The sequence below is a fragment of the Corvus brachyrhynchos genome, unplaced genomic scaffold (genome assembly GCF_000691975.1).
Source record: "Corvus brachyrhynchos isolate BGI_N302 unplaced genomic scaffold, ASM69197v1 scaffold54, whole genome shotgun sequence".
NCBI lineage: Eukaryota > Metazoa > Chordata > Aves > Passeriformes > Corvidae > Corvus > Corvus brachyrhynchos.
The window spans coordinates 148221-175743 of record NW_008237902.1 but is presented as its reverse complement, the minus strand read 5'-3'; the positions used below and the strand labels follow the sequence as shown (position 1 = coordinate 175743).

The following is a 27523-nucleotide window of genomic DNA, read 5'->3' as shown; positions in this document are numbered from 1 at the left end:
GTGCATGGCATTCTGGCACAACACAGGTTAGGGGGTTCTAAGACATCTGATTTACTTCAAGGGTATCCTGACAAGTCAACCTAGCATGAAAACACATCCACGTTTCACAAAGGTCATTCTAAAGCAACATCTGCTATTGATTCCGTCTGAAAAGTCACAACTAATCACCATAAACAGTTACTTAAACAATCTGCTCTTCAGTAAAAATTACTCAAAAGTAGTCCCTTTTCAGGCATAAAATAATTTTGTTATTCATCTCTTAACTACAGAAATATAGGGAGAAAAAGGACTTCGGCTAGAGAATGATACTGGTCCCGTCAATACAATCAGGGCAAAGTCCCTCAAGTAGATCCATCACTTAACACTTGAAAAATTTCAGTTCAGGTGGGCAAGTTCAAGGCATAGGAGGTTGTGATGGTGAGACTTCTCCACCTCCTTTTCGAGTTCACCCAGGGAGAAGGAGCGATTTGAAGGCTGGATAAGCCACTTGCTTTTCAAATTTGCGATAGCCAACCGCTGCAGGACTGAAGGAACATTTATTCACCACTGTGAAACCTTCCTGGTGATCAAAGCTGCTTTCATGCATTTCAAACAACCCCACCTGCTTTGCAGCTGAATGTGTGAAACCTCCTAAAGGGACTCCGGGAGCGGGGTGTTAACCTCCTGGCAGGAGTTCTGCCGTGCTGAGCGGCTTTTCAGTCCCACCCGCAGGTCCTCGGCAGCGCCGTGCTCTGCCACTGCCCACACGTGTGCACGGACAGGCAGATGGACGTCCGGCCGTGGGGTGCAGCCCCACATCAGCATCCCTTTCATCACGAAATTCAGGGCTCTGTTCTGTCCCAACAGGTAAAGGTCCTGCATTGTCACCCATTTCATTTCCAAATTCCCTCTCTAGTTCTGCACTTCCTAAGGAGAAGGAACAGGGGGCTGGGGAAATAAGAGCTGTGATAATGTGAACAGGGATGTTTTCAGGCTGAAATTATTGTGGCCATTTAGAGTCTTCCAAACAACCCCAAACCTTTTTTCAAGCTGATTTTCCTCATGGTTAAGCAACCGACACACACATTAATTAAAGCACTCATTTAACTCAGGTCAGAATTACTTGAAGGTCTTCTGGTGCTCAGAGAAAAGAGAAAACTGGAAACCTTCTTAAGCAGAGGAATTATTCAGTCACTGGATTTCTCACTACCTGTTGCTTCCTGGGGATAACTGCTCACAGACAGTCTGAGACTTGCACATCTTGGCTCATTTCTGCAGTCCCCATAGCAGGCCAGGTGACTGCTTTTTCCTTCAGCCTCGGTGGCTCAGGAGATGGTTGTATGCACAAAGATCCTAATTTAGCAAACTCCTCCTGGCCCATAGACCTTGCCATGCCCTCCCAAAGCCCAGCATGCACACCGCTCACCCAGGGCTCTGGCCTTGAGTATGCAGGTATTTAAGAACGTTGGATCTCCTCCACCCCAGTTACAAATACCAATACATATCAGTTGCTAAAACAGTCCAGTCTGAAATATTTTGGACTATACACCTGGATGCCTGCCCATTGCATTTGCAGGGCATTACACAAGAAAGAAAGGAGGGCAGTTTAGAAGCAAGGCCTACTTGCTGAGTTTAACTTGCTACTGAAATACACTTCTTATGCACCTACCCAGGTGTGGATTCTCTCCCATTTTTGAAACAGCCTGACTCAAGCAGCACTCTCTCAAAAGGGAAAAATCATGTATTTCTTATTTTTTAATATGATAATGGACATATATATGCTCACACACGTGCATTATGCATTATACACACCCCATCCAAAGGCAATTCCATGCAAGGAGTTGTGAGAGGAAGTAACTATATCTTAAAGACAGAAAAATTAATCCAGGCTAAGAAGTGCTGTAACAGGGAAGGTATTTACAGCACAAATGCTCATGGTATCTACAAACATCAGTGTTAAAACTCAGTCTGGCACAATTGTTTATGTTCAAATGCACAATAAACAATTGGTTTTACAAATTTTAGGTATGTGAAAACACTTTAATATGTCTGCCAGAAAGATTCCAGGGACAGCCATAAACACTGTGGACATGATAAACTCAATTAGTTCAGTAAACAAGTCACTGATATATTCACTTAGGAAATGTTCAGTGGCACGTTATCACGTTTTGGGTCACATATCCTCCATTAACCAACACATGTTTTTGCATGTAAAGATTCACACCCTCCTCTTTAACCCCACAGCTACCCGGAATTCCTCTGCAGCAAATCCCATGCTCTCGGGACAACTTAATAATTAAGCCTGTGGAGCAGAGACAGCCCAGAGCCAGCTCAGTAAGCTGAACTTCACAGGAACATTCATTTAAATTGTTATTTCCAATCCCTGCTCCCAGCAGGGATCCTGCCTTTGGCTCTCCACCACAGGCATCAGCTGCCCCTCAGGCTGCTGGGGCTCCTGGCTGAGGGTGAGCAGCCACTGCTGCTGTGCCCACAGCCCCATGAGCCAGGGCATTATTCAGCTCCACTTAAGTTGCTAAACTGGGGGAAAGACCCCATCATGCCCAACTCTACTGTCTGGTCTGGATTTTTCCAAGAGTTACACTCCAGGCACTGCTGACACATGGAAGATGCACCACAATTTGCTATTGCTGCTTTCAATAATCACAATAAAACTGTGAGAGCATAAAACTTAGATAAATATACCCTAATTCTGCCAGGTTTTAAAGTCACCTCAGCGAATTTAATAATCTTTTTACTTTTAAAAAGCAGCACTGCTGATGAATTTCTCAGCAGCACATCCTCTCCGGAGACCAGAGCAGCAGCTGCACAAGAGGCTTTGAGAGGTTTCTTGTGCTGGTGGTGCAGGAGGCTGGGCATCCCGTCTCCAGTGAAACGGAATCCACATGAACAGAGCCAAAGTACACACTCTCCAAGCCACAAGTCAGTGCCAATATAAAAATCCCTCCTTTTTTGTAAACACCAGAATGAAATTTTATTAGGCCTAAACTACCTGTGTGAAATCCAACCACCAGGAAGCAGAATTTAATCCCCTCTTCCCAGCAAGTGTAATAGTTGATGTTTTCTTTGGCAGTCAGGTCTGTTTCAGAAACACATTAGGAAAACCACAGCTGGACAGCGGTGAAAAGGTGCATTTTCAGTGCAGATTCTCTGCAGCAAGGATGAAGTATGTTTTATCAAAATGGAAAGACTTAGGCCATTTTCTGCTTTTCAAGGCATTAAAAGCTTGATACAACAGCAATTTTAGATGTAATCATCCAGGAATCATTATGTTGATTCACAAGTAGCCTTGGAAATTCAGACCTGGGAAGGCAAAGTTTCTCCTGCTCCCAAAACATGGGTCCCTCATACAGGCACCACCACAGACTGACACTCAGTGCATCTCAGATGCCCAAATCCTGACTTACCGGAGGATGACTCACCAAGTTAATTAATTCTAACAAAAGCAAGAATGCATCTTCCCAGCCGAAGTCAACATTAAATTCAGTTCAAAGTATTCCAGCACTTCCCCATTCGGGGTGGTGCTTTCTGAGGACGTTTGTGCCCCTTCCCACAGCCACACACCTTCAGCCCAGTGAAAAAGGGAAATTGTGCCCACTGGGGAAAATGTATCCAAACTGGTAAAGAAATCACTTCTTCCCTGAAAAAAATAAACCCACACAATCCAGCATAGGCAGACATGAAGTTGTAAGAGTCTCACAGCAAGGGAGATGGGTTTGTGCACACACAGCCAGAGCCCGATGTCACCCAGGGCAGTTTCAGAGCTGCTTTTTTTTTTGGTCTTGCTCAAGGCATACAATGAATATAACAACAATTAAAAAAAAAAGAACAGAAATATTTTTACTCCCTGGTTTAGACACTGGCTGCTAAAATGCATGCTTGTCTCAGTTCAGGGCATGGAAAGTTTGATTTTAACAGGAATTAATCTGTTTACCACAGACTGTATTAATTAGAGTTTATTGCAGAACTGTATTCTGTGCTAGAAAAACACCACCACACATTTATCAAATTTTAACCATGATTATTGTGTTTTATTGTTTCATAAACTTTCAAAATGTCATGTCATGATCTATTTCATCTCAGACTTTCCTTTCCATCTAGAAACCATTACATATGCTCCAAGGAGAAGCCAACCCAGCTGCACATGTATGTGCTGCAGGATCCTGTTTGCAATGAAAATTATCTGCAATTGATTCTCATGGAGACTAATCTTCACAGGCATTCTGTGAAGCCAGAGCTAAATAACAAACAGTGTTTGTAAAAACCATACGTTTTCCTGCAGGCAAAAAGAAAAAAAATAAAGGGTAGGGGAAATACAATTAGTGTACTAACAGCAATTCCAAGCTAATGAAATTCTGAGACATCAGCAAAGCTCCAGAGATGCCTTGCTGTAATTTCAGATGTTGGAACTTTGTGGAAGAGCCCAGCAGCCACAAAAAACCCACCAAATTTTAGAAAAATATTTTACTGGCATCAAAGGCAAACCACATGGTATAGAGCAGAGACAGACAAGCCAAAGGGCACTGCTGGTGCTTCTGCCTCCATAAATAGTGCTGCTGGTCCAAGTGCAGCCCCCTGAAAGGGATGTGATGAGCTCCAGTGTGCCAGAACAACAGTGGAGAACCATCATGAGCAGGCTGGCCATGCCACTGGAGATCTGATGGCTCAGATTTATCCCCGTTGTCTCTTCCCTGCTACAACAGCCCTGTACTCCCAGCAGTGTTTCTTTGCTTCAGTAATTGAGCCCTCACGAGCTCCAGACCCCCTCACCTACAGCAGTGGCCATGTGTGCACCAATCCTCCCTGCCAGTTTATTCCAGCATTCACATTCTCACGTGGGAATTTAATTTACAGCCCCTCTGTGCTCACCCATCCCTCTTCTGCAAACTCAATTAATTCATCAGTTCAAACTCTGTGTGATAAGGGGAAGATGTCTGGGTGAAGTTTGGATCCTCTTTGAGCCCAGTTGCAAGGGTTCCATGTTCTCTATCTGTCTGTAATGGTTTTCCACTGGGACAGGGGAGATACTTGGACAACAAAGGCTCAGTCTGTGGATGCCTACAATTCCCCCAGGAGCCACTGAACTGATTTGACCCAGCACTTAAAAGACATCACACTCCAGGCAAAGTCTTGCTGGGCTCAGCCCAACACAAGCTTCCCCTCAGGAGACAGGGAAGGCCATCCCCACGCTCCTGTAATCACAACTGAGCTGATATTAATGAGCACTTTGGGGGGTGGAGGCAGGCTCTGCTTTTACCCCAGCACCCAGGAGGGGGTACAAGAGGAGCAAAGGGACAGGGCTGACCTCCCATGAGCAGAGGAAGGCTGGGAGATGCAGGTTATGGGTGCTGGGCTGACACAGCTGCTTCCACCAGTACCACAGCCCTCCCCTGCTCTGCACACCAAGTCATTGACCACTGACCCCAAAGGTGTCACAGATCAGCCAATATGTGGCTGTCAGATGTGACCATCTGCCCCCTCCATCCCGCCAGTCTTCAATGCCAAAAGGATCCAGCACAGAAACTGGCAAAACCAATCCATGCATTGCATTAAAACTCCATTTTCATCTCCCAAAGTAGAGGCCTCTGGCAGGGGAGGGCCTCACCATGCACACACAGGGTCAGGACACTGCTTTAAGGGAAGAAGTAGCCGCAGGAGCTCCCTCCACCTCCCCAGACATGCTCCAGACACAAGAAGAGGAGCTCTGGAGCCGTACTGGCCCCTCTCAAGGAGCTTGTCCATTACAGCAGACAGACTCAAAAGAATCCCCAATCCCTACATAATTGATTTTATGCATATTCTGTAGATTTTATGAATATTTCCTATCTTTCCTGGCAGCAGAGTGGATACAACAGGAATCAGGTCCAGTATTACTTGCTAAACAGATGGAAAAGTCTGTCCCCTGCAAGAAAGACTAAAATTCAAAGCAGCAGTGCTAAACCCTTGACATCTAGGCCAGAACTGAGCACCAACGACTGGATCTCTGCCTCCCTCTGATCTTACAAAAACCAAACAAATGTCAAAAACTTCCTATTTCCTCAGCACCAAATACACAACTTCACGTTCAAGAAGTGCCTTCATCACATCGCCTTCACACCATCACTTGAAATACTTATATTCTGCTCTTTATAAAGCCTGGAGAAGTCAATATTACCTGATAAATTCTGAAACAATAGGGTTTACAAGTGCAAGAAACATTTTTTTTCTCCCTTTTCAACTCTTCTAGTTGAAGCAGTTTGCTGGGATTTCTGCCAGGACCTGGTGGAAAGCTTTCACATCTGCGCTGTACAATTAAAATGTCAAAGCTGGAGATTATTTAGAGTATTAAGAATAAATCTAAAGATGAGCCACACATTTTTAAGAGCCATGTTTTGCTGAATTATGTCAAGACTATCTCCTTGTTCAGTGTGAGCCAGTATTTCATGTACTGTTACGATCACCAGGATCTAGCCAGTTTTTAATCTCTTTTAGCAACTTTGCCCCCTTCCCACCCCAGATTTCTTCCTCTGCCCCATCTGCAGCAACACCTCGAGCATCCCTCAGCACAACACACAGTGCCACCAAATCTGCCACCAGCACACACCTTTGGCTTTGCTGGGTGAGAAATTTGGATTCAGGAGGTGAACACCTGCAAAAATTCTGGTGTCTGTCTGATGTGAGCTGAAGAACTGCATCTGTGTTATTCACTCTTGGATCACTGGGACTGTGTTTCTTGAACTCCCACTAACAATTTTAGATCAGAGCTATTGCCATGCAAAAGAAACAAGTTCAGCTGTTCAGTGCAGCAGGTTCCCACCCACGTTTTGCAGATCAGCACTGGAGCCTGCAGACTTGCACAAGGATGCTGACAGCATCAGAATAATGCACTCAGAGCCAAAGAAAGTGAATACTCATGAGTGTGGAATTGGGGGAGGGGGCTGTTTCATGGGTAGTACATTTGGGTTTTTTAAAATAAACAAATCAGTCAAAGGGACACCTTAGATCCCAGCAGGCTCACAGTTTCCACAGGCTCTTCTATGAGCTACAAAGGAGATGCAATGTTAGGTCACACCAGCAGCACCTCTGCTCCAGTGATGTGACTCAGTGACCTTCAAGGCCAGAAAAACCCAGAGCACAAGAGCAGGCTGGGCTCCCACAGGACCATTGTTCATTTTGGGTGTGCTTGCACGAAGCAGGAGTAGGGCAGTGATGAACTCAAGCTCAAGAAAATTTCCTTATGTCAGTGCAATCAATTTATTTCCTCCTGAAAAGCAAATCATTGCTGTCTCCACACTAGAAGGGACACAGCAGACGCCCTCCAGCCCCCCACAAGGGCAACCAGTGACAGCCAGCACCACTGCAGCTTCTTAAAGAGGATTCACAGGCTGCCTTGTCTTTGTCTCTGTGGGCACCACCTTCCAAGCTCTCCAGCACACATTGCTGTAGTTAAAAAAAATGAAATCATTTAAGGAGTACACAAATTTCTTACTGATGGGACTTGTTCAATCCAATCCTGTATCTCGTTTTCCAGGTACTTTGCCTCAGGCTGAGTAAATAATCACAAGTTTCACTCAGCCTCAGTGGAGGCCAAATTTGGACAGCAGCATCCTTACCAAGAACTCGAACTAATGGCTTTGCTATTTGATAATGTGAACCAGAGTAAGGAGGAAATAATTTTGGCAGAACTGAAACTGAAAGGTCAATCTATTTAAGGAGTGGTACCACAACACTACAGAATCTACAGTTAAACCACCTGCAGGAAATAAGATCATCTTCTGGATAACCTGTTTGCAACATTGGGCAAATCAATGCATACACAAGCCTAGTAAAAATATCTGTGTCCTAACGAAAATCTTTCAATCATAATAAAGAAAAAAGAAATCTGGTAACAATAACCAAAATAATACTGACCAACAAAAACTAGAACTGACTGCAACCCAGGGATTTAAAGTTACATTCCTTTTAAGAGCTACCTTAAAATCACAACTGTCTTGTTGCATACAGCAGAGAGACCAGGGATTCACTTGCAGTGTAGGGTAAGTGTAAGCAAGCAGGGGCTGCACTGAAGCTTGTGGGAGGAGGATGGGCTTGATGACTAAATCAAGGTCCTTAAGTAACCTGCTGCAAAATTATGTATTCCTGTCTAATTTAATTGTTAAGGCTCTCTCCTGCTCTTTTGAGAGAGGATGCAAGAAAGGGCAGCAGAGCATTCAGCAAGAGAGGATGAGATGGAAGAGAGGCAGGAGCTGAGAGGAGCAAGTTCCCTTTCATGCACAGATAGGCTGTTTGTGATGTTTGAATTACAGCTACATCAGTTATCTTTCCCCAAAAATCGTGTCTAACCCAATGTGAAAGACATTGATGATGGTGATTTGTCTCCTTCTGTTTTTAATTATTCATATGCAAATCATTTTGGGAGGGGGGAAGACCATGAAGGAAGTGACATGTCAAGATACATAAACTGGTAAGGAAGACAAGCAAACCAAGGAGGGCTCCTCCAAGAATATCTGCAAACAAATAAAGTCAGTTTGCTATTCCAAATTTCAGATGAATTATTCACAGATGAGAGCTGGAGAACTGCATGTGAACAGAAATTAGAGACTTAAATAATAACACTTTAGTGATGTTCACATGCTAGGCTGATCCCTAAGAAAGAAGCAGACAGTGGGTCATGTTAATCACTGATGTGTTTTTACCTGGCTGAGCTGAAAAGAACAAGTTGTGGCTGCAGCTCTCCATCTGATCAGAGCTGTGTGTGATGCTTGGCACTGGAAAGCATCAGTTCAGTCCCATTTCATACCACTTCGGCTCTAAACAGCAATTTAGTGTTGCTTAAAAAAACTTTTTAAGAAGGAAAACAAAGCCAAACCAAACCAGAAAACAACAACAAAAACCCCCTCAAACATCAAGTAAAGTTTCACTCTCTTAAAACTGCCAGGAAGGACCCTTCCCCTACAACAGTCCCACAGAGGTGTTCCAAACACAGACCTCCCATTTCCCCTCTCTGGAAACGGCAGCCTCGATTAGGACTTGGCTGCACAAACCCGACGAAGCAAAACAAAAACATTTCACAGCCCACAGCATTCCTGGCTCTCCATCAAAATGCTGGCAGCCAGGAGAGGGAAATCAAACCCTCTGGTCCTGGGCTAAGCCTCTGTCCCTTCATCTTCCAGCTTTTGCACTTCAGGCTATCAGATAAGGACAAATTGCCTGTAACAGGCGTTATTACTCAGCATCCCAGGTGCTATCAGGGATGGCCTAATTTGAGTGGAAACAGCTTCAGCAAGTGGCCTTGATGAGAGGGGATCCCCCTCTGCCTCCCAGCTGAAGGTCCTATCTCAGCTGGCCCCAATCCTCAAGCTGTTGGTGACTCCTTGGCAAGGGCACAGCCCCAAGCAGCAGAGATGAATGGCTCAAACCCGGGGCCCTATTTCACATCAAGCCAGGCTATTGCTAAATTCTACCAAGCACTAAGGTCTAAAAGCAGAATTTGGCACCAACCCTACAAAAGCTGGGGCCCATCAGCAGTGACCTCAGCATCCCCCAGCCCCACCAAAAGCCACCAGCTCATGCTTCTCGGAGCAGCAGAACCACCAGCAGTGATGTTCTTGCCAGAACAGGGCAAGATACCTCTCCAAATCAGGGCTTGCTTGGAGGAATTTTGGGGTTCCTCTCTCTTTGCATTCTGTAACACCTACCCAAGAATCTGTTTCCTTCATCCATAAAGGTCTGCCTCCACCCTGCCCCAATACAGGCATTCCACAAAAATAAAAAAACAAACAAACACCGCAGGGGAAAAAGCGCTAAAGACAATAGTGCAGTCACAGAATTGGGCTGGAAAGACTCCTACAGGCAGAAGCCAATTAGTGTCATCTCTAACCTTCCCCCACTGCCTGCTGAATCTTTTCATCTCCAGAAGTCACCTTTTCAGGATTACATCCCGGTATGTCACCTGCCATTCTCACACAACACCATGCTGGTGTCTGACCAGGGCCAGCAACCAGGTTCAGCCCCTTCTCCCCACCAAGCCTCAATTGCACTGGAATAGCTGCACAGCCTGTACATAAAAGCAGTACTTTATAAAAAAAAAAAAAAAAAAAAAAAAAAGGACTAAAAACAACAGCCAGAAAGATGAGAACCCCTCAGAAGCATCCTGTGGTTTAACATCTTGAAGCTAGGCCATTTCACCCTTCTGCACAGGATTTCTCCTTAAGTTGCACGTTTGTTTGACATTCCCCACGTTCACCAGTTACAGCACAGTCAAGCAGACATCCAGTTCCAGGGCAGATGAGTTAAAACCAACTTCAAAATAACACATTTGTACCTGTGGTCAGACAAAAAGCCCCACTAGAGCATTATACCACCTCCTACAACAAAGGCTGCACAGAGAGTTCTGCTACAGCCCCACATCTCCAACAACAAAATCGTAAAGGACTTCTCAAGAGGGCAGCCAGGCTTCCTCAGCAGCCATCCCCACACAGGCCTTACACGAGCTCTCCCTCACACACGTGCATAAATATACACACACCTCTGCATGTCTGCTTCACTCCAGTACATCTTAATCCCTGCCCTGCAGCTCAAAAGGCAAGGGGATGCTGATATTTTCAAGTCACCTGCACATAACTCTCATCCCCAGGCTGACCAGCAATCCCAGCTCACACCAGAATAGACACACACTTCCAAATTGTCTCTTTGCTGCAGCTTACAGAGAACTGAGAAAGAGTGAAGGGCACAAGACTCACGTCAGCCACAGAGAGCACAGAGCTGTATCCCACCGGCCTGGAGCCCCATTCTTGCTACTAAGACACTCCACAAGGACTCAGCGAAAAACTGCAGCCCAGTCCCTGACCCAGGCTTTATTGAAGGGGAGGAGCCCCGCAGACACACCTGTGGTGAGTGGTGCACCAGGAGCAGCAGCTGAGCCCAGGTACCAGGAAGGCACCTGGCAGCCCTGATTCTGCCCAGGCTGTGTCTGTAAGGACAGAGAGCACGAACCAAGCAGTGCTCTCCTCAGCAGGATTTCAGCCCCATTGCCTTTTCTGTTCCCCTCCCTAAGATACTCAGAACAGGGAGAGATGTTCCTGGTATCCTTCCTGGCTCCTCAGGCAGCAGGGCAGAGGCCAGTTTTGGGGTCATTCCTGGCGGCAGAGGGGATGTGGCTGAGGGAAGGATCTGCCAATACAGGTTCATTGTTATGGTTTCTGCCTCTCAGAGATGCAGTGCCATGAACAATCTCCCTCAGGGAACTCAGCAAAGAAGAGTTTTTGTAGAATTACAGAATGGTTTGGGCTGGAAGGGACCTTAAAGCTCATCTCACTCCTGCCATGGGCAGGGACACCTTCCACTGTCCCAGGTGGCTCCAAGCCTGGTCCAACCTGGCCTTGAACACTTCCAGGGATGGGGCAGCCACAGCCTCTCTGGGCAACCTGTGCCAGGGCCTCAGCACTCTCTGAGATGAGCTGTCACATCTTAAGTGACACAACTTCAATGTGTGTGTTCCCTCTGCCTTCAATGCACAGTTTTATACCCAGGGAAAAGGGAACATTTTCAGCATTTGGTGGCAAAGGCCACACTCCTCAGGGCATCAGTGCAAGGTTTGACATTGCCAGTTTGTTACGGTGTCTCTGCACAGGGGAATTCCTGCCAGCAGTGAATTCACTCTGTCTAGGGGCTGGAATTCAGGGTAGTAATGGAATATAGACACACAGCAGTAGAACAGCTGTAAGGGACCCCCAGATACAGCAGGCAAAACTTCTAAAAAGAGGTATTAAATAAATTTTAAAGCAATACAGTTCAACAGACTGTTGGGTTCAAGCAACACATAATTACCATCTTAAACCAAACCAGGATGAAGCCATCTAATTTCACCCATTCCCACCAGTGGAATCCCCTGGGTGTGAGCTCTCTGCACTGAGCCACCAGTCAGCACCAGTCTGAAGCAAAGAGGAGCTAAAACGTGCAATCAGCAAAGCCCAGAATAAACCCCAGTAAAAGAGAGTGGGCATTTAGTTACCAGGAGAAGGAATGTGTTTGTCACTTGCTGGTGTTGATTGCATTTTGCTTTGCCACTTAACAAGCACTAAATATAAATATATATGGGATTATATAGGGGAAGGGATATATATACACATACACATGTGAATATATATAGAAAGAGAGACACAGAGAGAGAGAGAGAGATGTATTTCTATAAAACTCCTTCTTCCTTATAAAGACTACCATAGGGGTGAAGAGGAAGAGGATGTTCCCAGGGAGGGGGTTGGAAATGTCCACTGACCTAATAGGGTGGGAGGGATGGAGAAGGGTGCTTCCAACTTCAGACTCCCTTGTTAATTTAAAAAGTGGGGTTTTGAGTTTTCTTTTCTTGCTAAATCCCAAGTCCTCACTTTAACAAAACACAGCCTCCCCTCCTCTGCTGTTTTTCTGTTTTGTTTTGTTTGTGTGTGTGTGTAAAAGCAGCCAAGCCTGGCTTTTATCAAAGGCCTGAATGTGTCTTTGTGTCGCTATAACCAAAGGGAACCAAACCAGGGGGGTGGCTGTGCTGCTGTTCCTCCACACAGTGCAGACCTCGTGTGTGTGATCATCTCCAGCACCGGGGCACGGCCGAGCACCGGGGATGCTGCGAGGCACTGATGCACTCTGACCTCATGTCTGTGTGAAGAAATAGTTTCAAGACTGGGAACCTTGTCACCATGAAAAGCAGAGCTCCTTAAAGTCTGGCTAAAGTCGCATAAAAGCAACCCTCAAGGAGCTCAAATATAGTGCTTTTACCAAAAGTAAAGTCAACTGGTCTGCATAAGCTCCCAAGTGGAGTTGAACAGCACTTCTTGGGGAATTTAACCATATCTTTGGAACTAAAATAAAACACTTTTATACAGTCCTGATCTACAAAATGGATAGATTTAAAAAAAAAAAAAAAAGAAAAGAAAGAGAAAATGCAACAGAAAAGAAAAGCATGTGCAGCTTCTGGCCAGGTTCAGACCATCACTGTCTTCCCCTCACACTCCCTGCCCAGGATGAGGGATGTGGCAGACCCACACACAGTGCTCACCCCAGTAATGAGGTGCACAGGCTGGACAAGCTGTGGTTTAGGATGCAAAGTTTAGGAGAAAAATTGAAAGAAGCAAATGAACATGAGAAGTCCCTGCATGCACGGCACAGATGAGCAGTATTGCCCACACCAACAGTAGCCAATCCTCTGGCAACAGCGTGCTCCCCATCTAATCCACCTCCAACAAATAACCAGCAGCCTTCAGGCAAGCTAACAGCAGCTGCCAGTAGCCAAAAAGCCAGGATTTCTTCTAAGAAATGGGAACATACATTCCCAATTCCCTATCAGGGCCCATTTTTGCCATCAGCCATGCCCTCGAGTCCCTCTGGGATGGCGTGTTAGTCTCTTGACAGGGTTTCTGCGCAACACGGTTGAACATATTTAAATGTTTGCACAATAGGGCCCCAGAAGCATCATTATTTGGTGGTAGTTACTGCCAAGGCTTCCCAAAATATGAAGCAGATCATATCAATACCAACTGTTCTCATCCTCCAGACAGATCTGGTGGGGAAAAAGAAAAAAAAGAAAAAGAAAAATCTGTTCAACATCTCCTCCAAGTTCTTCAATCTCTCTGAGCAGTGAAGCAGCACAAACCTGCTCGATCCTCCTGCACAGAGTGCACTGGAATAGCACGAACGGGGACAGCTCAGAGACAGCACAAAATGGGGAGAAAACCCAGACAAACTCAAGCCAGAAACATTTCCAGATGTACTGCACTGACAGATCTCATCTCTACCAGTATTTTTTTAGAAGTCTGACCACAAAAACACAGATGGTCGGGAACATCATCGAACCTATTTAGTTTTTCTTTGTGAATACTTCTCTCTCCATCATGTCACACTTGCTGGGAAGCCACCCAAGAGCCTGGGACATGAAGGATAAAATTGTTATGTGGTGCACAGAATTTAATAGGTCCACCCAGGGGCAAATGGCCTCTATCTGTTGCTTGCACAGCCAACATCCACAGTTGTGCCACTGATAGCCAGAAGCAAAGGAAGAAACGTGGGATTTCTTGCAATGTACAGGAACCATCACACATGGGCTGGAGCCAAGTCCACCGCTGGAGTTGTCTTGACATAAATGGTCCCAGTAAACTTGCACTGAACGGAACCTTCAGATGAACAAAGTCCCAAAGTCAGTGGCTCTTGCCATACTGTTGCTCAGGTGGGTTAAAAAGTAATTTGTGTCACACAGCCAGCCCCAGGTAAAGACTGGCTTTTCTTGGCCTACATGTCTTGCCATGACTGCAATCATTGTGAAAAAATAACCCATCAAGGGCAACCCCCATTCAGCAGAAGCCAAGTTCTCCTAATGCCTTCAATATGTAATTACATAAATAGACCCAATTTAAAAGTGAGCCAGAAACATGAACAGCTTCAAATGCAACCAACATAGCCCCACATCCCTACCCCAACCAAGATTCTGTACGGCATACAAGATGAATGTGAGGTCTTTCACAAACACATCCCCAACTCAAATTAGTAGAAAAAAAATGTGGATTCCTGCCACCAAATCAGCATTCAAGGCAGTGATGGGCTCTCCAGAGCCCCCTTCTGTCAGTCCTCTGGCTACGCTCAATTCCTCCTGCACATGCAGCTTTTTCTCCCTCTTGCCCCACATGGTCACATTTTAAAAAGCAAACAAGCACGTGCTGGGGGGGACAGGGGGACACTGGGGACCTGTCGTTCCCTGCATTTCCAGCAGCTCCGTGCCCTGCTCCTACACAAGGCCGTGAGCTCGCTCCATCTGCCGCAGGGATGAAACCCAAGACACACATTGTGCTGCACAGGCTGCCAGAGCCCGGTGTTCGGGGGCATCTTGGCACCAGCACCTCTTCTGCCACATGATAAAACAGAGACTGATGGTGACAACAAAGAACAGGTGGAGGCTTAATTAGGTCATTAACCACGTGAGTGCATCCTGTAAAGCGGCATTAACCCCAGTGCTCATACGCACCAGACCACGCTGGGGTGGGACAGCACAGCCTGCAGAGACCATCACCTCCCCCTGGGCCAGATGCTGGGTGGGATTACCCTGGAATCATGTTGGGAAGTGACGAGAATTGTTGCCTCCTGGGTCTGATGTAGAAAAGCAGAAAGAAATCCAGCCTTTTTACAGTCTAGTTTATCGTGGCAGGACAGGTGCAACGAAGAGAGATGAGCAACTGAATCTGTCTCCTCCTGCTGCTCCTCCTTGCAGTGTGTCACCACAAGGACCTGTCACTCACACTGGTGTACCTTGTGCCAGGGTGTGGTAAGTTCATTCGATGGTTCCTGCACACGCAGCACCAACTCCAGCCAGGTACAGCCACTGCATTCATCCCTGCCACCCCACCCAGTGCTCCCAGGCCAAGGGCCCCCAGGGACACCACTGCAGCCATGCTGTTTGCAGACTCCTCACAACCATGGGCGGACAAACCTGTGGCCAAATTCTTCGCACTGGCTGCTTTTAAAATAGCTGTTCAGTGATTTTCTACAACCAGCTTGGCTTCATGAGAAACGAGGTGCAGGAGCACTCCATCACACAGTGTGAGAACTGCCTCTCCCTTAGCACATGGGGGACAAACCTGCTGGTGTCACACCACCTTCCCTTGGAGCAAGGTCTGGGTGCTCTGCGTATCAGACTTGATAAATAATTTCACTGCTGATCCAGACAGACAACTACTGCAATAAAAGTAACAGACAAAAGTTTCCTGATCTTTCTCTGCTTTTACATCTGAAATAACACCTGGAGTCTTAAATATGATCCCAGCTGGCATGATGAGTGCTGGGCTTGTGTTGGTTTGGGTGGTAGTGGAAGGGTAAGCAATCCACGCTTGTGGCTGGTATTTGGATTCACACCCTCATCTCTGTAATCCAGGCAAGACAGGCTTCTCACTGAACAACTGTTGCAACATAATTACTTGGTTAAAAACCTGTTATGACTCTTAGCTATGGCCAACTATGGGTATCGCTCTCCAGTTCACCTTCCTCCCTCCCATGAAAATGTGGTGGTCAAAGCAGGAGCAAATTTGCAATGCAAAGGCACCACTGCTCAGGGGCTGGAGCTCAGAACACTTTCCTTTAGGCAAACTCTATTTAACAAGTGTTGAAAGGGACTGTCTTTCCCAGAAATCTGTAAAATAACCAAAAAAAGCTATTGATAGCTTTTCTCATGTTTTGACCCCAGCTGGCAACTAAGTACCACTCAGCCATTCCCTGTTCCAGCCTTTACTGGAGCGTCAGGAGTGATGGAGTTATATTTGGATCCTTTAAAGGGCACTACACCTACTGTCCCTGCAGCCCTACAGAGTCAAACAAATGATCGTGTCTTAGAGCAACAAAACAGGAGCAAACAAACAGCACCGGGTGAAAAGCAGTGTTTCTAGTCATGGAAATCAGGAGATAACACCAGGTTTACAGATAGCCTAGGATTTCTCAAATGGGAAGCCGTGGCAAGAAGCTGGGGGGGGCAGATGGGGCTATTTGTCCAGCCTTTGTCTGGGCTGGCACTCCCAGCAAGAGGCCAGAGGGAAGGTTAATTAATGGTACCTGTTGGTAAATGACGTGGCACCCACCCAGTGCAGCCAGAGCAGATTAAAAACAGTTATACGGCCTCTCTGCTCGGGTTTAGTTTTGGTTGCTGTCACCTACACGCTCCCAGCCTCAGGCACAGGTGATGGGGCTTCCTGTGCAGAGTGTATTTGTGCAGTGCAAGTCAGGAAATGTCAGTCTGGAGCTTCTTGTACCAGAGAAATAAGGTGGCTCTTGCTTCAGGAGTACATCAGTGGTAGCTCACTGTCCCAAAATCATTTCTGTGCTAAAACCTGCTTCTATCAACACTGCATGACTGATAAGCTCAACCTAAAGCCTGCTGGGGTGAGACACATTCCCACCCTGTTACACACAGGGTGGACAGGAGACAACAGCACTACTGGCTCAATGAGGTACATGGAGGTCCAGTAGATACCATGCCAGCACTGTCTATTTTCAATAATCAGCTCTGCACAGCCAAGTCACTGCTCGCTTGGGTGGTGTTGATCCATCATTTGAACAAGAAAGAGGAGGAAAACAACTGGAAAGTCACGGGAACTTCCCAGGTGAGTCAGTCCATGAGTACTGAACCAACCTGCTCCAGAGACTCCTCTCTGAAAAGGCAGCACTGAACGGCTTGGCAGCAAAAAATATCTGTGCCTGGATAAATGACTTCATATGTCGAGACAAAGATAAAGTTACACAGAGCCTCTTGCAGAGGACATGGTCATCAGGTTTATTTTTGTAGTTCTCATTACACTCAAAATAACTTTGGCAGACTTAGAAAAAATAAATTTTCAAAGCCTTCTCTTATTGATGTCACCAGTTTTAATTAATTTTTGCTGAAGTGGTCTAAAGGCAAATGCTGCTGGGATGGGCTGTTTCCTGGTGTACTGCTACAGGCCTCCGTGTTCAAATGCTGGGGCTGCACCAAACACCACCAGGATGAATCCTGCCTCAGCCTCACTGGAAGATGCCTCCAGCCCATTTCCCTGCGACAGTGGTTTTGAGGCCAGACTGCCTTTTAGCTCATGCTCTGCCTCTGTGTCAGAGGCGCTGGCAGCTCTGGGAATAACACTGGTACCGTGCTATTTCCTGCCTCAGAAAGTCCTGACCACATCCAGCATTTAAAGTCACCTCAGTAGGACGTTAAATGTCACTGCTGGCTGACACAGCAGCTGATCTGGGAGGGTGTGGAACAGAGGACGTGCCCTCCTTCACACGCCAGCACAGGGGGGAACTCTGGGAGCAGTCCCCAAATTCCCAGATTCAAACCTCCCCTTTGCTGCACACCTGGCTGTTGCCTCCTGCTCCCATCACCACCACCACGAGCTCCTCAGCAGGAGTGCAGAGCATGCCAAAATCATGAGCAGAGCCCCCTGACACTCCCCTTACACACCTGGCTGCTGCCACCACTCCAGCAGCTCCCTCTGGACACACAGCAATCCACAGGACCACCAGAAAAATCATTCCTCTTTCCAGGGGGATTTTGGGCTCCTCCCCCGTGGCTGGCTGGCACCCTGCAGTGCACAACACGTGGCTGGGAGGAGATGCCAAACCAAGCAAGACTCTTCCATTTATTTCCATCTATTGCAACCACTCAAGAAAGCAACCCCTGACCTAAAGGTTTCAGTCAACAAAGAATCCTGAAGCCAGAGCTTCGAGGTCCCAAGGATGAGGTAGGGCCCCATCACTCTGCGGCAGCTGCTTTCCAGCACCTTCCAGTAAGGTGATGGAGGGTGTCTGTGCCCATCCCAGGTAGCTCCTGGGAGAAGGAACTGGCAGCTCCTACACATGTGGTGTGCAGACACAGCTCCAGATGTCCTTGGGGCCTTCCACAGACATCCAAAAGGGACTGGGGAATGGTCGCCAGGAAGGAGCTGATGGAAGGTAGCCAGCAGTCATTTCTAGGCTCAAAGAGCATTTTTCCAAAAGTTGCTAAGGTCTGCAGATTGGCTTTTTGAAGGGGTAAGATTTGAAAACACGTGAAACAGAAAGTAAGTGCCTGCATTTAAATGGCACCATTTGTTCAAAGTCCTTCCCAGCCAGTTGTTCTTCGTTATTTAGATGCTTGGCTTCTGGCTCATTTTTAAAATCCTGGCACAGCCTTTTCTGTGCAGGAGAGAATTCTGATTGCATTTGTAAGTTTAGTGAAAAAAATCCTGTTTACACTAATCCATAATTCCAACGTCCCAGCCTCCCGCGGGCAAAGGCAGATGGAGAAAGCAAACCCTGCTGAAGGGAAGTGACTGGCAGGGTATGGAGAACTGAGGCAAAGGGGGATTCAGAAGGCATTTTTTGTAAAGCTCCTTGTCTCACTCTAAATCACAGAAATTACAGAAAAATACTGAGTTTTCATGGCTTCAGTAGGCAGAAAAGGGTATCTTGAGGTGAGTGTAAGGAATACCTCAGAGGTTTAAGCTCAGTAGACGCAAAGCAACTCAGAAAAGCAGAGATCACTGCTAATTAAAAAAAAAAAAATTAATACTTGTTTATATTTGGTATTTTTCAGTATCTGTTGAACTACCCTGAGGGACTCAAAAATGTGCCACTTCGGCCCAGATCCTGAAGAGGCAATAACAGAGCTGCTATCACAGGACAGCACAAAACAAAGAGCCAGCATTAGCAGAGCTGGGTGCATCCCATTTGGCCTCCTGGAAAACATCTGCCGTTTGTCAGGACTACAAAGCCAGCAGAGCCCTCTCCCCCTTGATCTCCAGCAATTAGGGAAATTCTGTTGTGCTAATTACCTGGGGAGACAATACAGGGAGAAGGCAGATAGCATAGCAAGTGACACTTGAAGGCAGTGTTTACAACCAGTAAAAATCAGGCAGCTATTTCAAGTCACTGGCAACCACAAAAAGTGCTGCACCAACCTTCCAGGGCAAGCTGGAGAATGCTGATCCCCGGGTATAAAGGTAGGGTAAATATTAAAATAATAATAATAATTTAAAAATTTTAAATTATATAAATAATCTAAGCAAGAGAACCTCTGGAGCTGCCGAGTCTTCAGAGGTGGGGAGGGTTTGAAATGCTCGGCTTCCCCGAGTACACATGGTTTGAATTGCCGAGAAATGGAGCAATCCGTCGTCCTGCCGGCTGCAGCACCACTGTGCTCCTGCTGCTGCCAAGCCATTATTGGGAAATATTTGTCACATATTAGCTGGAACATCAGATTACTACACTGAACATTTAATGCTGTTTTGTAATATATCCATACGTTCAAAAGCATGTGACACCGTCCCAGCGTGAATTCAAGATGAGAACAGGGATATGCATCACCCAGTGGCCAGGAAATTCAGAGTTAAGGCTCCAGAGGTACTGTCAAATAAAAAGGCACATGGAAACACAATGCATGCGTTGAAATACGCAGTGCAAGAGCAGCCAACAGAGCTGGAGCTCTGTTTCACACCCTCAGTCCACAATTCAGCAAGGACCAGCTGCTGGGCAAGGCACACTCTGTGGACTGGGGCTGGTTTAAGCCTATTTTTACTGGATTTAAGGAAACATTTGCTCTCAGGCTCTAGCATGGTGCATCCAGCACCTTGAGCTCTCAAGGAACCTGTTCTCACAGAGCTTGAAGACTTTTGGCACGGCAAATACCACCTTTAACAAGCGCCTTTTGCATCTGAGGTTTTAAAAGACTGTTAAAAAGTGAGTGGGAAAAATAAAAAATAATCCTTAAAAAGCATGTATATGAGAAGGCAGCCAGATCCCACACGACTGATAAACAAATTGTTCACCAGTGTGAAGTTTTAGTCTTGCCTTCAACCCACCTCCCAGTGCTCATCAGCTGAAGGCTGTCCCAAATGCCACATACACTAGTGTTCCTGCACCTGCTGCGTTTCATCCTGCAGCAAAGGCTTTGTAAGGATCCCACAGAGAAGGAGACTGAGCACAGTGGACGAGGGGCCTCTCTGTAAAGTATTACAGGCCTGGCTTAGGGAATGACAATAATACAAGTATTAAGCTGCTGTTTCCCTGCGAGACAACATATGGGGACAGCCTGTCCAGGCCCTGCCCGGCGCCCGCAGCATCCAGCCACAGCTGCCCCATCCCAAATAGCTGAGGGGACTCAAAGGCGAAGGAGACTGAGCACAGTGGACGAGGGGCCTCTCTGTAAAGTATTACAGGCCTGGCTTAGGGAATGACAATAATACAAGTATTAAGCTGCTGTTTCCCTGCGAGACAACATATGGGGACAGCCTGTCCAGGCCCTGCCCGGCGCCCGCAGCATCCAGCCACAGCTGCCCCATCCCAAATAGCTGAGGGGACTCAAAGGCCATGCTCGTCCCCAGAGTGGGGTCACCAGCCTGACACAGCGTTCCCGAGCCTGACCCACACTCAGTCCAGAAAAAACCCCCCCCCCCCCCCCAGCCACAAAAATGCCCAAACCACAAAGGACTCAAAGTGACACAAAGTTCTTGTCATCATCCCCTGCATCGCCTTGGTTGAATGAAGAAAGCAAACCAAATCAACTCAAAGCAGCACACAGATGCTCAGAGCAACTGCAGAGGCAACTTCTTGCAGTATGCTTAGCATTAGAGACAGAAAAGTTACTTTTTAAGCTTCTAAAAATATATTCTTTAAATTATCTTTTTTTTTCAAGGTCGGGTTGGATGGGGCTCCGAGAAACCTGATCTGGCTGGAGATGTCCCTGCTTACTGCAGGGCAGTTGGACTAGAGGATTTTAAAAGATTCCTTCTGTGGTATCTCCTGACGATCGCGATCTCGCCGTGGCCCTGGCGAAACGGCCGGGCCCCCTCTGCCGGCCACCGGCCCCAAGCCGGCCCCGCCGCCGCGGCAAGCCCCGAGGGTCCCATTCTAGAAGCCAACCCAGCTGTGCCCTGCAGCCAAATAGGTGACTTCCTGCAGAGCACAAAGCACAAAATGGGTCAGTTTGGGTTGGGGCTTTTTTGGGAGGGAAGGGTGTTTGGGGGTTTTTTTTGTGTTTTACAAGCAGCGATTTAGGATTTCGCTGTAGTCAGAATAACTTGACCCTCATTTAACTTTTAAGCGGATCGTAGTCATCTTGTTCCAAACTGCTTTGAATGTGTAGCAAGTCAATTGTATCAAAACAGTGCCCTAAAAACAACCCCCACCCCCTCAAATCCAAACAAACACCAAACTGACTCACTTCTAGGAAAAATCAGGGCTTGTTTAAAACAAGCTCAGCTGGCAGGGCCAGCTCTGAGCATGTGTTTGCTCCTGCCACGGGTGGGTCTGCAGGGCAGCCAGTCCCATTTTCCCAAGGAGGCACCGAGGGAGGGACCACCCTGGCATGACAATGCAGAGAGCATCCTCATCCTCGGCCCTCCAGCGGCTCTCCAGCTTGCTTTAAATCCAATTGTAAGAAGGAATTCTTAAGCTTAGAAGGGTTATTGGCAAAGCCCCCCCAGCCCAGGTATTCAGAATACCCACCAGCTGCCCATGGGAAGCAGGAGAGGGGCTGGCAGCCTCTTCCCATCCCCTACACAAGGAAATTTTTAGTGGGGCTGCTTTTTCAGTGCAGAGGCAAATTGAAGCTGAGCCGTTGTTTTGCAACCTGGCATTAGCTCAGCAGCATATGCCAGTGAGGGCCACAAGCTCTCAGATGTTTCCAGACCAAGCTCTTTAACTACAGAGCAGAAGGTAATTCAGCCTTTTTCAGGAGAACGAGCTAAAAAATGAAACACATCTAAAGATGTCTTTGATTTGCTCCAAAACAGCCGAAAGGCTTCAGGACAGTCCAGCAGAACATCCTCACCATAGCACAGTGCTCAGCTCCCTGCAGTGGTGGCCAGGAGCAGCCACCTATGGGACATTTCCTACCCACCAGGAAATCACTTCTCCTTCCCTGGGCTCACCAATTACTTTGACATTCGTTACTAATGATTGTAGCGAGCATTTCATCAGCACGTGGGAAAACCTTCCCCTTCCTCTCTTCCCCCCATCTCCCAAACACAGCAACCAGCAAACCCAGTGACCTGGAACAGAATTGGGACTTTCCTGGACAAAAGAAGCCTCTTCAATCCCAATTGCTTTCCGCAGAGGAAAGGAAAAGCCTCTTGATCACTTAAGCACACCAATAGCACCCTGTTTACCCAGACCAGAGAAAGATGCAGCCCCAGAATCCTGTGAGGTCGGTGGACTTGTTGGGTCTGGGCATCATAAGAGAGAAATCTGATTTGACCACCTTGCAAAGAGCTGAAAATAAGCAGTATTTGTTTCTCAGCTGATGGGTTTTGTTACCAGGCAGTGAGGCACACAGGGAGCCTTCCGCTGGAAAAGCAGCGAGTATATTTAGGAGCATCATTAGTGAAATGTTTCTGAGATTAAACATAATCTTATGGCGAAAAAAAGTCCATTATTTTTTTTCATCCTGTGAGTATGGACTAACACTGTGTGTTTTGGTAGGATTCATATCCAGCGTGGCAGGAAAAATCGACCCTGCCCCTTTGCCTATTCTGCCATCCCCATGTAGCATTTATGGTTTGTTTATTTTCTTTAAAACTAGAATGGAACACTGCTGCTTGGAAGTCCTTGTAACACGCCTGTGAATCGTCCGGCATCAAAGCACTGCACATCTTTCACCCATCTTTCGCTACTTTTGAGGAAAGAAAACAAGAAAAGAAAGGCTCAAAGTGCCCCAGCTCAAAGTCACTCGCACCATTCAGTGTGACAGCAGAGCACTTCACAGAGCATTTCCATAAACGAGGTTCCTTTACAAACTAATCTAAGCTGTTTATTGTTTCCAAGGAGCATGCACTTCCATAGCAGAACAGGAAGTTTTGACAGTTTTAGAAGTTCATTAAACTCTGGGAGGAAATTTAAACAATCGGTGACAGCTTTCCTACAGCAAAAGAAGTCGCTGCCCTCCGAAAAGGCAGAGAGGCTGCAGCTTTTAATTATCACACTTGCATTAAACCCCAGTGATTTTGTTACTACTTCTAAATTGTTTTGGCCCAACACCCAGGGCTCACAACCCAGTCAAGTTCTTCAGTCTTTTATTCTTATAGCCAAACATCGCTTTTGTCCAAACCTCAAACTCCTTGATCTGTGAATAGGCCAAAGCAAGGCACTGAGAGAAGCTGACAGTCTCAAGCACAACAGAGTGCTTCAGCTTGGGAAAAAACACTTCTTAACACATTTTCCTTGATAAAAAGGAACATAAAATACAGGAGGGGAGGAGCTCAGTGGCGTGGGTGCAGCGAGCAGGCGGCCCCTGTGGCGCTGGCTGTGCTGGTACCTTGGCACCTACCTGGGGGGCACACGCAGTCTGACGGGGCCTCTCGCGCCGTCCGCAGCTTCGCAAATCCGTCACCAAGTTTCTGTTCGGAGAGGGAAAGAAAACAGCCCTTTAGAGAGTACATTATACCTAAACACGGACCGTGCACGCATGCCAACATCCAAACCATCCAGCTTCCTTCCAGGGAGAGGTAATGGTTTCATCCTGTGGCGTTCAGCCTCCTCGGATAATACCCCATGCTATAGTAGCACATAAATATTAAACATTTCTGAGCACGTGGCAGCCTACAGCCCTCACATGGAGCAGGCAGACACTCCCCCTGCACATCTCAAAGTCCCTTGAGAGCCAAGCTTCGTTGGCAGGATTCATCCTGTGCTCCTTCACAAGCCCCACGTTCAGATGTGACCTGATTTGGTTGATTTTGTTCTTAAAATTCATGCACTGTGGAGTATTAGAGGTTTCTTTAAGAGAGGCCTGAAGTGAGGGACAGTCAAGACTGGAGTGCTCACCCACCCTCAGGCCTACGCCAAGCCCAGTGTTTCCATCTCCAAAGTGAAAAACTCACCAAGGGGACAACTAGAAGAGATAAAAATTCACAAAACTAGAGCAGTGTCTACGTGGCATATTGCAGGCAGATGTGAGCACACTCTGCCTGCTCCCTAACCCAACGAGACTGTTCGTGCCTGCATTTAGGACACTGCCAAGCCCAAGTTAATGAGCCTGATGACAGGTACATTACATTAGCTCAGGCATAGTCCCTGCCTGGGATAGCCCAGCAAGGGTGGGAACAGCTCATCTTCACCACAATCTTCACTCTCTCAGTCCTCCAGGACTGCTTCTGTTCTACCTAAAGTACTTGCCAAAAGACAAACCAGTAATCTGATAACTGGAGTCCCTACATTTCAAAGAGACAAAATTCAAAGTACTTATTCAGTCTAGGGTGTTAAGACCTGACATTATACAGCTGATGACCCAGTCCCTGTTCAAATATTTGAACACTGTGGACTATTCAGGAATTAGGCTACCTGTGAATTAGGTTATTTTCTTTTTATTCTGAGGATTAAACAGTTTTTATCTGTTGTTGAAATTCTATGCCTCTTCTATCTGCTTGGATGTGACACTAAGGGGTCCTGAAAATATCAACACGGTTTCATAGCACCTGACAAAGAAGTTGTGCTGAGGGAAGTACAAATACCAGAACAGTCCAGCTGCCTTCTGCAAAACATATACTTTCCTTGAGAAAATGTGGCAAAAAAACATCTAAGGAGATTTTTATGACAGCCACCTGCAGTCTAAATGTTACAGAGTTGCTCAAGTTTCATCTGTTTACTTTTAATGTAATTTGGACGATGAAGATGCTCGAGGAAATGAAAATAAGCTCTCCCACATTTTTTTTTGCATCAGTGGGAACAGCAGAGATCTGAATCCTGGAGCAAGTCCTCTGTTCTCCCATTGAATTGTTCTTGTCATGAAACTGATTAATCTGGACACTGCGGACAATAAATCCTTTGTGAACAAAACGGTCCAGCTTTGTTTACAACAACTGGATGTTTCTATAATCCTCCCGTTAATATTTTCCCTCCAGTGTGAAAACTACACACTTAGAGTTGGGGCTTTTGACACAGAGCAAGTGGAGATGCTGCCATGTCTGGATTGTGCTGTTGGCAATGTTTCAGAGGGCATCAAAGCAGGAGCCTACAGCACGTCCCACTAATGGGACAAGCCAAGGGAAGGGCAAGGTCCTGCCACAGTCAAATCAGCAATTTCTCCAGAGTTACACGGATGCCTGTCACAGAGCCAGAAACGAAATCCTAGCTGTCCAAATTGGCTTCCACTACCTTAGTTACACACTTACCCTTCCTTTATTATTTCCTATCCTCTTTTACTTGCCAAACATTTAAACAGTACTAAAAGGAACAGAGCCAGTGTGTTGGTGCTGTGTTTGCTGCTCTCTGTACACGGCTCTGCCATAAATTATGCCAGCAAACCCCTTGACTGGTACATGGACTAAAGCTTTCGGGTTGTGGCAGAGAACAAAGGATGCTGGGTCATGCACAGAGAGCGTATGGAGCTTTGGTTTCACTTCTGAAATACTGTGGTAAACTTCAAAGGAGGACCAACACAGAATTTAACAAAAAAACTGACCCCAGGCATCAGTTGATGTTCATGACGATGGAAATACTCTCTCGCTCTCCAGAAACTCTCAAGCACAGAAAGGGCAGGAGTTGCTTGACAAGCGAGCGGTCTTATGTAACAGAGTTTGGGCAAGAAACACTTTCTGAAACTTTACCATAAATCGAGGTTCATTTAAAATGACCGTTAATAGATAGTGCAATCACTACTACGGATTCCTCAAATTTGTTGCTTGAATCAAAATTTGCTTTAGTATTGACAAAAGTTTGGTCATACTAAATGTTTCAACAAGCTCACTCTTCCATTAGAAACCCAATTATGTGGTTTTGCTTTATTTTCCCCCGTACAAACCCCATCCGAGCATTCCCAGTACAAAACAAGCTTTCCACACTTAACTAAATCTCAGCAAGAGGTTGCACATGATCTTAGGCAGTGCCTCAGAAACCATTCCCATTGCTAAGCATATTTATTGGAGTAATTGGAACAGAACCACTGCCACAACCAGCAGGCTAATTCCTGCCTGGAGAAAAGACGTTAACTAGAGTCTGTGATTATGCCTCACAGGCACCCCCCCTGGTCTGGTATTCAGGGTTTTCACAAAAATATTTTAACATTTCACTTTTATCGAGGCACATCAATGCAACCAAGTTTCCAGGCAAAAGGACACGCTGTGGTGGTGCCAGCAATACCCTCACCCTAACTCCAACAGCAACACACAGCATGAGGAATTGTCTCCCCATGCCCCCAGGCACTGCCTCCATCCCTGCTCACAGCCCCAGAGCTTTCACAGAGCTCCACGTACAAATCCATTTTCACATGATTTAGGCTTCGTCATGATTTTAATGCATGTTTTGCACCCCAGTCAGGCCACTACTAAATTCCCAGTGTGAAACCTTCCCCAGATGTCAGAATTGATCACTTAGGGGTGCCCTTCAGCAGCCCCATAAGCCGTGTTGAATCTTGCTGAACTTTATGAACTACTGTTTATACAAATCCAGCAAACCAACTGTGGGATCCTCAAGCATTTCCTATGAGTGATGGAGCCCTTCACGTCCCCCTTGCATGTAAAAAGCCCCAAAAGTAAACACCAGAATTGGGAAAAAGATAACCCTGGGATAAAGGGTAACTTCTCCCAGAGATTCGGTTTAGTTAGGCACCGAGCAGGGCATCAGTGTGGATAACAGTTCTCCAAGTAGGGGAAATTGTTCATCACAGAAATATTTATTGAATAATTTCAGAAAACCCCAGGACTAAAAGTGAAGTAACTAGTGGCGGGTCTCCTCTGCCTTCCATAAATCAATTCTGCACTGCTAAACCACAATACTCTGTGGCACACAGTCCAGATAGCGGGGATCATGTTCATAATTTCTAACAAGGAAATTATGGTTCATTAAATCCCAAGATAAATAGTTATTTAAGTACTCGGGTTACCTGTGTCAGTGAATAGAATAAGGGGGAAAGTCGCATGTCCTCAAACCTTCGACTTCTGGCCCTTCACCTGGGGCATTTTCTCTTCTAAACAAGGCTGGGCTCTGCCACGCCTCGCCCTACGCCTGATTCACGGAAACGGCAGCAAAAAGGGGAAAGTTTGGTAGAAGTTTTTCCAAAGAGAAGGAGAAGCCG

The 27523-nt window shown here is 46.5% G+C and overlaps 1 protein-coding gene across 4 annotated transcripts in view; it reads right to left on the bottom strand.

Annotated features, from left to right (window-relative positions):
- COL23A1 (collagen type XXIII alpha 1 chain) overlaps positions 1 to 23936 on the bottom strand; it is a 176935-nt gene extending 152999 nt beyond the window's left edge. For all 4 annotated transcript variants that reach the window (XM_017732939.1, XM_017732940.1, XM_017732938.1 and 1 more), the window contains exon 1: positions 23780 to 23936. In XM_017732939.1, coding sequence (XP_017588428.1) covers positions 23780 to 23936 — 157 coding nt within the window. The remainder of the gene's footprint in view (positions 1 to 23779) is intronic.
- Positions 23937 to 27523: the final 3587 nt, after the last annotated feature.